The sequence below is a fragment of the Frieseomelitta varia genome, unplaced genomic scaffold (assembly GCF_011392965.1).
Source record: "Frieseomelitta varia isolate USP_RPSP 00005682 unplaced genomic scaffold, Fvar_1.2 scaffold_737, whole genome shotgun sequence".
In the NCBI taxonomy this organism is placed as follows: Eukaryota; Metazoa; Arthropoda; class Insecta; order Hymenoptera; family Apidae; genus Frieseomelitta; species Frieseomelitta varia.
The window spans coordinates 52,498-67,026 of NW_025110520.1; the positions used below are offsets into that span (position 1 = coordinate 52,498).

Sequence of the window (14,529 nt, forward strand, 5' to 3'; positions counted from 1 at the left end):
TTCGTGCTAAATTTCTAAATCTCGTCTCTCCTTTATCCCGGTTGTTTCGACAAGTTCACGAGCCCAAATTCCACCGTAGTTTCGTAACTGATCGCGTGTCTTCTCTCCCATACGGCTCGCCCGTCGTAATAGCGTTACTTCGGAGGAGAGAAACTTTATGCAATCCTCCGTCTCGGGGCAACTGGGAAGAAAGAGCAAATTTCCATGAACGGAACACGACGGGATTAGGATCGTCGGTTCCGTGGCTATTGGAAAACGACCGATAGAGAGCAAGAGAAAGAGAGAGAGAGATGACTCTCCGCCGGGACGATAGAAACTCCCGTGAGACGGGGATTAATAATTTTATTCATGAGTAACCACGAGGCTGTGTGTGCTGTGCACCGCGCGACCGAGAACAGCCTCCGTTAGTTCCCACCAAAGCAGAGCCCCGGCTACCTGTTATCCTCCCTTCTAAATTATGTTTTTTAATTAAATCCATCGTGAGAGAGCCACTCGGCTGTCTCTGTTTTGCTTGGTTGGTTGGTTGGTCGCCGCCTCGTCCGTCCGACGAGTGAGCGCCGCGCGTTACGAAAGGCCTCTCTCCCGATCGTACATCCGAAAAAGTCTCTACCTCGCTGTAACCGTGGCCCGGGGCCAAAACAGGGAGCTACCCAAATTTATTCTGCTATCGAGGGAACGTAGGAGAAGAAGAAGAAGAAGAAGAAGAAGAAGACGAAGAAGAAGAAGAAGAAAAAGGAGGTTGCTTCTTCAGCTTCTTACAACGGTCCTCTTTTTTCCTCTAGCTATCGTGTGCTCTTCCTCGCCGCCGAGCAGTCGTCTTTTTTTTTTTTTTGGCCTCCGTTGGTGTGTAGAACCTTCGACAAATTTCAAGTCGCCCTTGGAGCTAATGATTTCCGGGTATAGAACGGGGGCGACCGCGCAACACGCTTGATTTTCCATTCGAGTCTCTATTGGAGGGTGAAATCATCGAAGAGTGTCTTTCGCTCTTGAAAGCGAGCAAGAAATTGTTTGGAAATGAACAGAGAATGGAGTTTTGATAAACCGCAACGAAGCTCGAGTGCCTCGTGTACGAAGTTCAACGGCGAGATTCAATAATTTTTAGACAAAGTATAACATAAATCAAATTAGAATTATTAAAATATTTCTGCCAGAAACATTGAAATAGAAAATACTCTGTAATACGAATTACGCAAACTTTCATTCACACATTTTACACATTTTATTCCTGTATTTTTACAGAAGTATCCCTGACACTATAGAAACAAAAATTACAAACGACTTATTGCGACCACTTTGACAGTTCTCGTTCGTTGCACCACAAAAATCAACCTTCCTACCACCCACACATTTCTCAGATTTTGAGAAAATTCTCTCCTAGATGCAGGACAATTTGAAAGTCTGTTCAAAGAGCGACTGTTCAAACACAGACACATATACCTACGCACTGGTACATAGCTTCGATCGAGCCTGCACCGCAGAGAAACGACAGGGAGAAAAAACGACCGACCGGACTACCGATTCATTAACACTCGTAAATCTGTCACGCCGTTTGCCGCTCGGAATATTGAACGCGCGTTGCAAATTTGTTATAATTCCCGGACCAGTTAACACCGTTTATCCTGCGGCCGCGGTGTGTATATATACGGTTTGACGGAGAAAACGGCGCATGTTTGGCCGCCCTAAACGCTTTATCGCCTGCGGTGCACCGGCGATTTGCGTCGGTAGCTCTCTGCCGATCCTTTCTCTTTCTCTCTCTCTCTCTTGGACTCGCGCCCAGTTCGTGTTAACTCGACGACAGATTAAAGCGGAGCCGAAGTCCAAGACGATATCTCGTCGCTGACAGCAGCGTTCCTTCCTCTGTATAATCGAGTTGACTTCTCCCATCCCCAGATGAAACGAAAATCACTGTACGAAACTTAGGTAGTGCGATATGTTTGTTTCGTTTTGAAGATTGAATCAATATGGACATCGACGAGAAGAAACGATTAATTCTCACGAGTGTTGCAAATTGATAATACTCCGCGTTGTTAATTTCAAATCTCCGAGTCGAAGAAAATTTTTGTACGCTTTAAGAGTTGAAGATATTTAAGGGTGGATTTCTATCGAATTTTTTTCGATCTCTGTTTTCATATTTCAGTACGTTTGCTATTTTTCAATTACGCTTGGATACCCTTGGTAAGAATAAAGAATTAATAATAATGTAGAGAATAAATGATACTTGGTCCTCCTCCAATTCTAACGTAATAATAACGCAAGAATTCTTTTGCAAGATCAGGTTTACCCGCATAAAGTCGAAACAGTTTTCGGCAGTTAATCTTTGGAAATAACAGAGTTCGATTGTTGACAATTTTGATTAGCACTTGCCAACCAGCGGATGAAATTAAGTAGACACTCGGCTCGTTCATCTGAAATTCCCTTTGCATCTCCGCCCGCAGAAAGAAAACTGGCAAAGGGAAAAGAGAGAAAGAGAAGCGTACGCGAGATCTTTACTACCGTCGTGACGTTAATTTAATTGAACATGGAAGCTGCTTCCTTCCCCGGTAAATGTAAAATTTTACGTTCGCCCGTGTCCGCTCGAACGATCAGTTAAACGCGATGCTTTGCACAAGTTGCTGGATCTCTCCAGACTAGGAGAAGGGTGAAAATTGGCCGTGGATTGGAAAAAACGCAGAGGAAGGAGGTCACCTTTCTGAAATTTAAACGCATTCTAAAGGAAGCGAACGACTAGCCGGACGATAGATCGGACACTCGGCCGCTAATTGGCTGCAGAATTTTATGTACCACTAAATTGCTCGATGCAAATGCTCGTCCGTTCACGTTCTCCTCTCCCCTCCGCGCACGCAACACGAAACACGAAGATATTCCAGAGGCAAGCGCAACAGCACGGCCGCGCCGGCTTCGTTGCTTCTGTAACAAATTTACGCCAGCCTCATTATACTAATGAAGACGTAGCCGGCTGAGAGACGAACCGCGATTTTTGCCGAAAAGCGATTGCTCGGTCGAAAAAATTCGGCTGTTGTCGCGTCACGTTCCTCTTGCTCGCGAGTCCGCAGGATCTTCCGATCTTTCGATACAGTCGGCGTCAAGAAAATCGGCTCAAAGTTTTAGAACTTAGATTGTAGTAAAAATTTGATATTTGCGCAGACTAGTTAATAAGATCCAAATACTTTGAATTTGATTCTGTGGAAAAATGAAATGTGAAATTAATTCGAAGCACATTGTATTTAATGTAACGTTTCGTTCATTTCCTTGGATTAAAATTGCCAAAAGTCTGAATGTCTTTCGCATCGAATGTGCTGAGTATATGATAAAATATGTTTTATTTTAGATGCTTGTACTTATATTTGTAATTCAGCACGGATTAAACGTCAGGATCGAAGACTTAAATATCTAAAATTCCCAAGTATAGACAAATACGTATATTTGTTACTTTATAAATTAAAGTTCCAAAACAATTCCCAGTAACCTTCTCAACTTCCTGCTAACGTTTCAACCTCGCCTCGTTTCTCAAATCAAATCACCTATCGCCGCGTGTATCAATCACGTTAATTGAGAACCTTCGTTAACTCTCTCTCCGTTGGACTTACGAAACTCCATCTTAAATCGCGTCCTCTCATAGAAGTCATCCCCGACCATATATCACAAAGATCCCCGAGGCATAGCGACGAATGTTTTCCACGCCATTTGCTCCGAGATCTTTCGCGCTCGCGCGATAGGCGGGATAAAAAAGAGAACTTTATTGTGTTCGGCCAGGTAGTAGGCCAACAATAATGGTCGATCGTTCGATATATTACTCGTCTCCTAGATCATCAGCCTCTCCAGGCCGATCACGTTCCCGTATATTCCGCGTTTTATCGCCGGGGCACTGTCACGGTGGTCCACCGTCGGCGGCTTTCTTTCAATTACGAAAGTTTAAGCAAATAGCGCGAGCCGAGAAGATCGAAGCCGAGAAGCGGAGTCGCAACGGACGATAAATTAACCGCGTGTATTAGCATTTAAACGATCCACTAGTTTAACCCTCGAAAAGGCCGGATGACGGCGGGACCTGTAGCGAAATTTCGGTTCCAGCGTTCTCCAAATATGGAATTCTCATTATTTTTGCGTACGAGTGTACGGTGTTCAGATTAATATCGAGAACACGAGAAATTTACTATCGCGAATTGTTCGTTCGCACTTTTCGATCGAAGATTTTAATTGTCACATTTGCCAAGGGCCTTTTGTATCTTGCGTTTAGTTTGCAAGTACATTACACACAGCGGACGATCGTTGCCGATTCATTACGGGGGTTTCAACGAAGGGGATGGCGAGATCTGCGAAAAAATTTTTCCAGACGGGGTGTATTAGGTGGAAGACTGTGGACAAGTCGTCGTGCAACATCTGGCACGAATCATCGGTCTTCGACGTGCTGATGGATGAGCCTTTTGACGGCACCTATCGTTCGTTCATCGTCGAGAACGGGATGGTTTTGTGCCGCCTGTCACCGAGTTCTCTGACGGTGGAATCTTTGTCCCGATCTTCGACCATTTCCGATTGATGGAATTGACGTCTCCGCCGTGCTTCCAGCTATTATACACGCTTCTGCTCAAAATCTCTCCGGACACTTTTCACTTATGACATTCTCCGTTTATCGTGGATAATCGCATAACTTTGAGCCTTGTAAAACTCAAATTTCCATTTCCTTAATTTCGTTTGACATTCAATTTTTATAACGAGAGTTAATTGTCAATTCTCTTTCTTCTGTCATTAAATGGCGAATTTTTCACTCATTTGCAGGAAACTCGAAGGCACAAATTTGCAAAAAAAGCAGGCAACGCGGAAAAATGTGGAAAATATCCGAAAGTTTTCTATAGCTTTCCGTAGTATGAAAGCAATTCTCTTCGCCAGCTTCAAATAGTACGAATTTGCGCGTATCTGCAATCCGCAGATCTGGTTGACGTCGGATTCGAGTAAACTCGTGAATCAAGAGCGGCCACACACATAAACGTGCGGCTCTTATTTGCGCGATCGCTCGATTCGCGGTATCCGTGGAATGCCTAGCACCCGTCGTAATTTAATCGCGGAGCGGTTTACGAGAGGCGCAGAGCGAAATTCGCCAACCGAGCAATCATGCGAGCCGATAAATTTACACCGAGCGGCGTACTTCCAACGACCGAAGTGCTTCTTTTACGGCGAAAGCTTACATCGAGACTATAACATATGCCCATTATAATATCTTTATCTCTCTCTCTCTCTCTCTCTATATATATATATATATGTATGTATGTATGTGTATATACGTACGCGAGTTGGTTCGTTGTAATTACGGCGGAGATCGGAAACGTGGAACGGTTCTACGAGCTGCACCTGCGAATATTTACGTTCAATTAAAACCTCGTAAACACCTAACGCCGGGTTTAATCTAAATGGACCTCGTCATGGACGCGATCTTCAAGCGCCAGCGACCAACGTCTTCTTAAGAAAGAGTTGGCTGGCTGACGTACGAACGAAACGAGCGTTTTTTGCCCTTCGTTGCGAAAGAAATTGAGACTGTTACATGCCAGGGGCGAGCTACTTCGAGAGTAACGAATCTGTGAAATCGCGTCAGCAAGTTACGATTAGACGAGAAGATTAGTAACGCTGAATTTTACAATTGTGGTGGTGAGGTTTGTTCTTTTTGGAGAAAATTGCATGAAATATAATAATATGATATTATTATCGAGTGATTTGACTCTGGATTTTCTATATTTAATTAAAAATACGATTCGTCTTTTTTTTTTTTTTTTTTTTTTTTTGAGAGGATTCTGTGTAAGGTACAATCTATAGTTTCTACGATATATACTATTTATTAATGAAACAGAAATTTATATACGTATTATTAAAATACTACGACTGAGACTGAGACAATAATCGTTTTCATCAATGTTTGTTTCTTTTCTCTTGGTTCCAGTTCATTAAAAATGACGTAAATTGAAGTGAAACGCTTTGCGTAATTTATTTCGTAATAAGGTACGCGTTACCTCATCACCATATTCTCCCAGTTAAGCTAACAGAGAGACTATGCGGGGAATTGTCGCGTGTTGATGACGCAAATCGATGCTCGCACACCTGTCCTTACAGTTTCGCCAATGGCCAACAATTTTCCTCCTTGCCCCCTCGTCACGAGGAATGTCCCGATTTTTGGAAACACTTTAACGAGATATCCTTTGGTCGAAGGTAAATTGGTCGTACTGAAGCAATTACGCGGTTTCTGTCAACCTTCGAATCATTAATCTTCTTCCGCTTTTGGACAAATTTTTAGAAAATTATATTTTAGTTATATTTTATTATTTTAGTTTAATTATATTTTATTATTTTTTTTACAATTTCTAGTATATTTTATATATTTTAAAAATATATAAAATAAAAATTATATATTTAAAATATATAAAATAAAAGTATATATTTTAAATATATAAAATAAAAGTATATATTTTAAATATATAAAATAAAATTATATATTTTTAATATATTTTATAGTATATTTTAAATATTTTAAAAAACTCACACAGACGTAACTTGCAATCAAGAAAATTGTGTCTTTCGTTTTCTTTTTAATTTTGACAAATCAAAGTCGAATACCTAATTCGACTTCTTCGAATTGCCAATATAAAAGAAAATTAAACGTTCTAAAATCTAAAATTATCTAAAAATAAAAAAGTAGATGAGTTAATTTCGAAAATAAAAAGGGAGTCGAAAGCGGAGGCAATTTAGCAGAACCCTTTAGAATCGAAAGGTATGTACTATAAGTATTGTACATCTGTGTGTTCGCGCGTACACCGTTGGCCGGCTTGTTCGAGGTGTTTCTGACGGCGCTACGCCAACAAACTGCCACTAAATCACCTTTGGCAGACCATGAACGTTCATCTCCTCGAACGCAGGTGTTGCTAAAATGGATCGCTCTAGAGGATACAATCTCAATATCGTTCGAGCGTTGTAACACGCCTCGTGGAAAAACCGAACTGTGAACGTCTAACAATAATTCTGCAAAACGAATCCTGTTCGTACTCGTTGACGCGAGATTCTCGTCGTTGAACAAACTTGTGTGAATTTGTACGAATAAATAGTTGTAACTAGTTAAGAGAATTAAATTAATTAAATTTTTACTGGGCGAATTCTAATTATATAAATACCTTGTTGGTTTGATTGATATAGTTAAATTTCATTATATATGTACTGTGAAGAAAGAGCTGATTCTGAATTGATGTCGCACGAAGCTGTGAATAAAATTCCAAAATGCTTCAAACGCTTCGTAGAATTGAAATTGCTCGTCGCGATCGTTAAAAATTGCGAACTCTGATCGCCGACGAATTTTATAATTCGTGCTGTATGAATATTTCGATTACACCTGTAAACGGCTTTTCGTTCTTTGAAAAATTTAGAAACGTTTCGTTATACGGTGAAGAAAGAAACTCCGAGTTTCAATTGCCTGTTACACTCGCCGAGAAAAATTATAAATCACAACCGTCGACGAATTTTGCAACACGACTTCGCCAGTATCTCGTTCACCAAGTGTATCTGCGTTTTAATTTAACATATCCAGTTTGAGATTCCAGAAAAATGTCGCGGAAATTAATGACCATTCGACCATTTGTTCCGCGCGAGCAGATCGAGAGAGAAAAAGTTGGGGCCGGACAAAGATACGCAAGTCGGTACATAAAACGCGCGCTTTCCCCGACTGTGAATTATACGGGTGATGATTATAGTTATTGCTCGTGTAAAATGTGGCTCGAAACGACGTGATTAAAGAGGACCACGGAAATCGTTCGATTTTTCTGTTTTGCGTCGACATGCTCGATTTCTTGTAATTTATCCGATCAATTTTCCTCCGTCTTGGGCTTCTTCCGTATTAGAAGAAAAGTGAATCTCCGACTATGTTCCCAATATCTCTGCAGTCGATGTACAAATTAAGCTTTCGCCAGTCGCATTATTGTGTCACGATTTGACTGAGAAACAAATTTACATGTAGGTTTCTTCTAGAAAAAGCTACATCAGAGAAAGGACGAGATGAAAGAACTTATATCGGTAAACAACGTCCGTGATAATTGCCCCGGCGTTGAAAATTGATACACGAGTCCGGTGTCGCGAGATTATCGGCGCGAAACGACGACGCGCTCTCCGGCCGGATCTCCGGTTAAATTGGCTCGCGTGTCTTCCACGTAGGAGTGGCACGGCGCGATTTATTGCTTCATCGTGCTTTCGTATCGTAAATTCGCGCAAGTGTACGCAAGCGCGTGCTTTTCCTCGCCTCGGTTCGACTCGGCTCGGCTCGGCTCGGCTCGGCTCGGCTCGGCCAACACCGGTCGCGCGAAATTATGCAAATCGGCCAGCGTGTTAACGCCAGAAGATTACAATAACTTTTTCAGCTGTCATGTTCCGTTTGTAATGATGGCGATTTCCCGGCCGAGATACGAACGGGGCGGACGTGTTGCACGAACGCGTGTTCCGATCGTTTTCTAACTAACAATAAGCTGTTCGTTCGAGGAGTTTCGCGGAGGCACGCAGACTCGTTAGAAGAAAAAAAAAAAGCAGTTACACGAGATGAAAGAGGAATGTCGCATGAACGCGCGACAAAACCCCGAGGATTGTGTAATGTCGCCGCGATACCGCGATACGATCGTTGAATTTAATTCTCTCGTGCCTTGTACGGGAAATTTGCGGAACAACCTTGACGATTTTCTGCGTTCAGTCTCTGTTTCAACACTAGAACTACCAAAATGTCGTCAAAATTTATAATTTCCCGTGAAAATTTTATACACTTTGGTAACAGTATATTTTTCGATGATCGAGTGAAATTTTTAATAAAACGTATTGCTAGAAGCTTGCGTTATTTATTATTAACTTTTTTCTTTGCTACGGATATATTTGTTATACTTTAGTCATCGCTAGTTCTAGTGTTAATCTTTTCTGGCGAACTTTAGTCAGATCTTCTGAAAATCACACAGGTGGCTGTTTGTTGAAGAAACGAAGAACTCTATTGTTCGTTTGATTTTAAATCTTAAACCTCAGTCTCGTCAATGTGAGAATTTTAGCAATACAAAATATATCTACAATTTCTAACAGTCTCGTTATATTTCCATTATACAAATCGATAAATTACTTTTTGAAAATTAGTCAAAATTCCAAGAACCACGTTGATTATTATCAACAAGATGGAGAACGACGGCAATTCCATTTAAAATAACGATATAATCGACGATTTGTTGAAAAGTTCCACATCCTATCCTATCTTTGATCCTACAAAATTTCGCACATAATTCGAAGAACGATTGAAAAAGCAAGATGCACGGAGAACACGCGTATCTAAATGATCTTCTTCGTTCGACGAACAATTCGCCTCGTTGGATCTCAACTTTGATCTCCACGTCCCGAGTAGATCCTAATTTCAGCTGCAAGCCGCAAGAAGGGCGTTGATTACGAATAAATTGAAAAACGACGATCCGCTTTAATCCGATCGTCGAAGACGCGTGTACCGGCGCGGCATCGGTTTATCAGATCGCCCGGCTATTGAATCACAGTCCATTAGAAGCGTATCGTAACCCCTCGGTGAGCGCGCGACCCTCGAGGAATCGTGGCCTCGCGCGTCACGACGATCCCGCCACCCTCGTTCACGACGATACGAGAGATCGCTGCAACAGACTGTGACATATTAGGCTACCCCCTGAGGGCATCATCCCTGTATAAGAGGCCCATAAAGAGGGTGACCTCGCTCTCAGATTTATTGTTTCGCGATTTAGTGGGCAAGCGAGCCCGTGGGAGTCTGGCTGCTCCCTCTGTGGTCGCTTCGTGTGTGTGTGTATGTGTGTATATTCACCCGCTGGTAACTCGTAAATAAATTATCGCCCGCAACCGAAAACATACACCATCGTGAGTCGCCATCAGGCACCATCAGTTACACCACGGAGAAGTAAATACTCGCTGGTACTCGGGGAAATTACTGGAAGAAGTGGATCGTTAAAGTTGGAGCCACGTCGCAGGTACGAATCGTGTATGGTTCGACGAGAGAGACGATCTAGTTTCTTAAAGAGAAAGGCGTTGCTCCCTTTACGAGATTTATGAGCATTTTTATTCTCGTGGAAACCTGGAAACCGTTTCCCCCGTCATAAAAATTCATGGCCCATGTAACAGTCCACGCTCGAGCGTTGAGTATAAAATTGAGATTCAAGCGATTTGGGGAATTGCATTTTTTTCTTTTTTGTTTCTTTTAAGAGAGTTCGATTTGCTGCCATTTTTATAACGATTGAAATGTTTAAAAATCGGCATGTAATCTACTTTGGAGAAATATTAATTGTTTGATCAACGAATGTCATTATCGCTAGCGATATTTATAATTTATCATTTATTCGTATGATATATTTGCCAATAATATTTATCTTCTTTAAAAGCAAACTTAAGATCAGTCAAAATTAAATCGTTTCTCGAAAAGCGTTGTAAATTCGCTGATTGATTAAACGTTAGAACGTTAGAAGTCAGACTGCTCTGATTATAAAATATATTACAAAATTCGCGAGAAAACAAAATTATTCGAACGATATAATTTATTTTCATCAATGTAATATCTGTTTCTTTTCTTTTTTTTTCCTTTTGAAGTTAATTTAAGATCCAAATGCTTAATATCAATTTAATTTCTAAATCATTGGATTCTGACAGTCGTAAAAATTTACGTTTCACGTTACTTGATTTTACTTCTTTCTTATTCAGTTAATCTCGGACAGAAAAAGTACAGAATATAACGAGTAGAATCCAAATTACATTGCTTGAAAGTTACTTTTAAATCAGTCTCTAAATTAAGATTCTGAGTTTTCCTCAGAAAGAAACAGAACCGATGACATAATCCGAGTTTGATTTGAAACTCATTTACAACACGCTTCAAAATTCGATCTCCGGTCGGTACCTTTGAAATTGTAAAATTTCCATCTCGGTTAATTGAAAACTGCTAGAGAAGCGAAGAAGCTGCGGCGACACAGCCCCCCTTCGAAAAGAAGGGGGGCAGAAACGAGGTAACCGCGCCTCGCGCGGAGGAAACATCAGTGACACCGTGTTTAATGGCCGAGCTATTTTCGGACGGTTCCTCCATAAATTTCAACGGGTTTCCGTGTTCGGATTTAACGAAGCGTTCCAATCTGTGTACGTCTAACGGGACACAAACGGCGGCGGCTCTCTCGTTATGCAACGAAACGTGTTCGAAAGAGGGATAATTCGTCCCCGTAGGGAACGAACGGCGATAGCAATACGGACGTAGGCCACCGAAATGCAAATTATCCCGCTCGCAAGGACGCAAGGGAGGAGGGAGAAGCGAAATGAAGAAAATTGAGTCGATCTCTTTCAGAGAGAGATAGAAAGAGAGAGAGAGACCATTCTGGTTTCTCAACCTCTCCGCCGTTGCTGCGTTTTGTCCTTGCGCAACTACCGATCTGTAGATAACGTCGCATGAACGACGTACGCTTGAAAATCTGTTCCTTCGAGGCGCGTGCGTATCGCCTCGATCGCGTGCGATCGGTATTAACGAACATCGATATATAATAACAATAATTTGTCCCTTGCGACGTTTGTACGCGTGCATGATTGAACGTTGTCGAATTGAAGTGGAGTATCTCGTTGGAAATGGAGCTTGTGCCGCGTTTGATTTAGACTGATTGATTGCAGAGAGCGTATTGTGGATTTATGACGTTTAGGGATGTATAAATTTCTCTTTTTTTTTTTTTTTACATGTAATTATGTAAATCGAATATCCATATCGTTCGAGATCTTCAAAGATCTGTTGGAATGTGTTGCGAGCTTTGAAACGTCGGCCTTTTAAATTTTGCGAGGAACAACAGAACTTCGTAGAGCCTTGTAAATCTGAAGATTTTAGTATTCGAACGTTCTACTCTTCAAATTATTCTGTCGTAAAGAATATTTCCTAGTAATAAATCCTTTTATTTTATATTATATAAACTATCTAATATACTGTCGACGTGTCTTTTTCATTTGTTGCTAAATATCTTTCTTTTTAAAAAGAACAATAATAATGAAAGATTTTTCGTGAGCATATACATGCATAAATAATACACACATCACGGGCTCAGTTTTTCCACAAACTGAAACACAACTATAGAAATAATTGCAGAAAGGAAAAAAGAATCGAGCCTTGATTGACGATTATTTCGTTTTATTGCGAATTACGTGTATTCTACGAGCTCAGAAAAATCCGCTACAATCTGACGATCGTCCAGAACGAAAATTGTCCCGAGATTTTTGCACGGGAGTGTACACACACTCCTGTCAAAATTCGTACGTACTTTCGCACGGTCTCTTTTCAGCAGTCGCCGAGACGACGAATCGGCATTTATCGATTCGTCCTCTCGGCATTCCTGCGTAAACTGTCGCAATTATCGAGCTCGAAACTCGAACCGGGCCCCTCCCGGTTCCTCTTTGGGAACCACGCGACGAGACACGCGATCTCTCCAAGGCGCGAACGAGATGTGCCTGGCTCGGCCGTGTATGCATCTGGCAAAGGGAGAAATCCCGGCTCTGTTACTCTCGCGCAGGGTATACCGGAAGTTTTTACGCGCGTTGGAAAGGGTCGTTGCTCCGTACGTGTCGCGAGAGAGGTGATCTCCCCGTTCCAGAAGAACGACGTCTCCCGTCCTCGTATCCTCGCTCCTATGGAACTGGAAACGCCTCAGTTAATTACTCGCGGCGAAACGAGACAACGTGTTTCCTTTTTTTTTTTTTTTTTTTTTTTATAGAAAAAAAACGAATGAACGTAACTGTCCAACATTTTTTCTCCGTGTACCAGTTTGTTCAAACACATCGCATGGCAGTTATTACATTAGAGGGTTAACGTTCGTGACAAATGCACTTTGAAAGAACAATTAGCTGAGTCTGATTGACCTGAGTAACTATGACGATCAAAGGTGATCAATTTTTTTCAATCTTATACTATACGGGTACTATTATCACACACGTTACTGTTATCATTTGACTGTGCTACTTGAATTATTTCTTGGGTAAAAGAAAGATTTCGAACGAAGATTGTTCGATATCGATAATTAATAATCAGTTTTCTTTTTTGGTCGATTTCGCCTTTTCGTCGAGATACAAAGATGGACTTTAGACCTATGATCTGTAACATTTCACTGGCTAACAATGCTAAATAAAAAGCTATCAAACTGTTAAAATATAGGCGTCATGAAAGCTATTAAAATATATATCAGGTATCAAAAACGAATAATTACAGAGATATTTTTTAATTGACTTTTAATTGAAATAATACTCAAAATGCTGTCCATTGCATTCAAGTACCTATATGGCATTTGTTCAATTATTTCTTGAAGTTTCATCACTTCAGGTTCTAACGATCCTTCATAATGTATCGGATGTCATAGTTTTCAAACATCCCCAACGAAAATGATCGACCAATTTCTTTCTATCAAACAATTTTAACGCGATAGTAAATTGATAATTTGCAGACGAATTTAGGTGAATTTACAGTTAAATAGCTCGCCCTATATCGTCACATTTTAACGCATTGTTGACTGGTCACGAGTTAACTCGCGTTTGCAATTGCATCGCAACTTTTAGAACTCTAGAACGTAGGACGTATTATGTATAAACGAAGAGAGGGAAGTTTATTCAGATGGTTTCACTTTCACATGTATTCAGTTGCCGAAAAATACACGGGATAAAACACATTTCTGCGTAAATTTGCCGATCGGCAACGTGTTGATCTGCAATTTCTCTGCCACGTACTACAAAATCTTCTGTGTTCAAACACAACAACAAGCCCGAGAGATCATTCTCTCAAGAGTTAACCATTCAAACGTGCCGAACGCGGCACGTAGGGATACGTGCTATCGCGGGTATCGGCGTGAAAGAGAATTCGCGCTTGATGGAACGTGTAATATGCAGTCGATAAATCACCGAGCGCTCAGTGGACAGCGAAGCGAGCGTTTGGTATTTTGGTTCCGACACCGCGGGGGTTTCGGCACCCCCTGCGGGGGATCCCTGCTGTTGCCACGCTTCTTTCTCCCCGTGTGTGGCTCGAGAGATCGGATCGTCGAGCCCCGAGGTGTGTTTCGCCACGCGAAATAGAAGGACGCGCGTGTGTGTCGCGCGATAATGGACGATGATTGAAAGATCTTCTTTTTTCTTTAAAAAAAAAAAAGAAAAGAAAATTCGTAGAAAATCCTCCAGCCGTAAGAGGATAATATCGAACGTAATGATGGTGAACGAACAAACGAACGAACGAACAAACGGATCGCTGTCGTGATCGCGAGCGTGCAATTTCAGCGGTGGTGAAAGAATTCGTTGTTGCGTGGTGTTTAGCGGTGGAAAGTAGTCGCCGGGTTAATAGAATCGAGGAGTCGTTAACGATCGTCCTCCACTTTGCTCGAGTGGCGCGCGTTAAGGCCTCGAGGTGTTGACCAGATCGAGTATTGTTCGTCTTTCCCATGATGGTAACCGGTGAATGACGCCCGGCTGGCGATGATACGTCACGATAATGGCCGGTAATTCGACGTACCATCTCGC

The 14,529-nt window shown here is 41.6% G+C and overlaps 1 protein-coding gene across 6 annotated transcripts in view; it reads right to left on the reverse strand.

Moving 5' to 3' along the window:
* LOC122535563 (transcription factor Sp9-like) overlaps positions 1–14,529 on the reverse strand; it is a 124,734-nt gene that overhangs the window by 12,338 nt on the left and 97,867 nt on the right. For 3 of the 6 annotated variants that reach the window (XM_043667217.1, XM_043667215.1, XM_043667216.1), the window contains one exon: positions 5,281–5,343. The exons of the other annotated variants lie outside the window; for them this stretch is intronic. In XM_043667217.1, the coding sequence (XP_043523152.1) occupies positions 5,281–5,343 (63 nt within the window). The remainder of the gene's footprint in view (positions 1–5,280; positions 5,344–14,529) is intronic. 6 annotated transcript variants of the gene reach the window in all.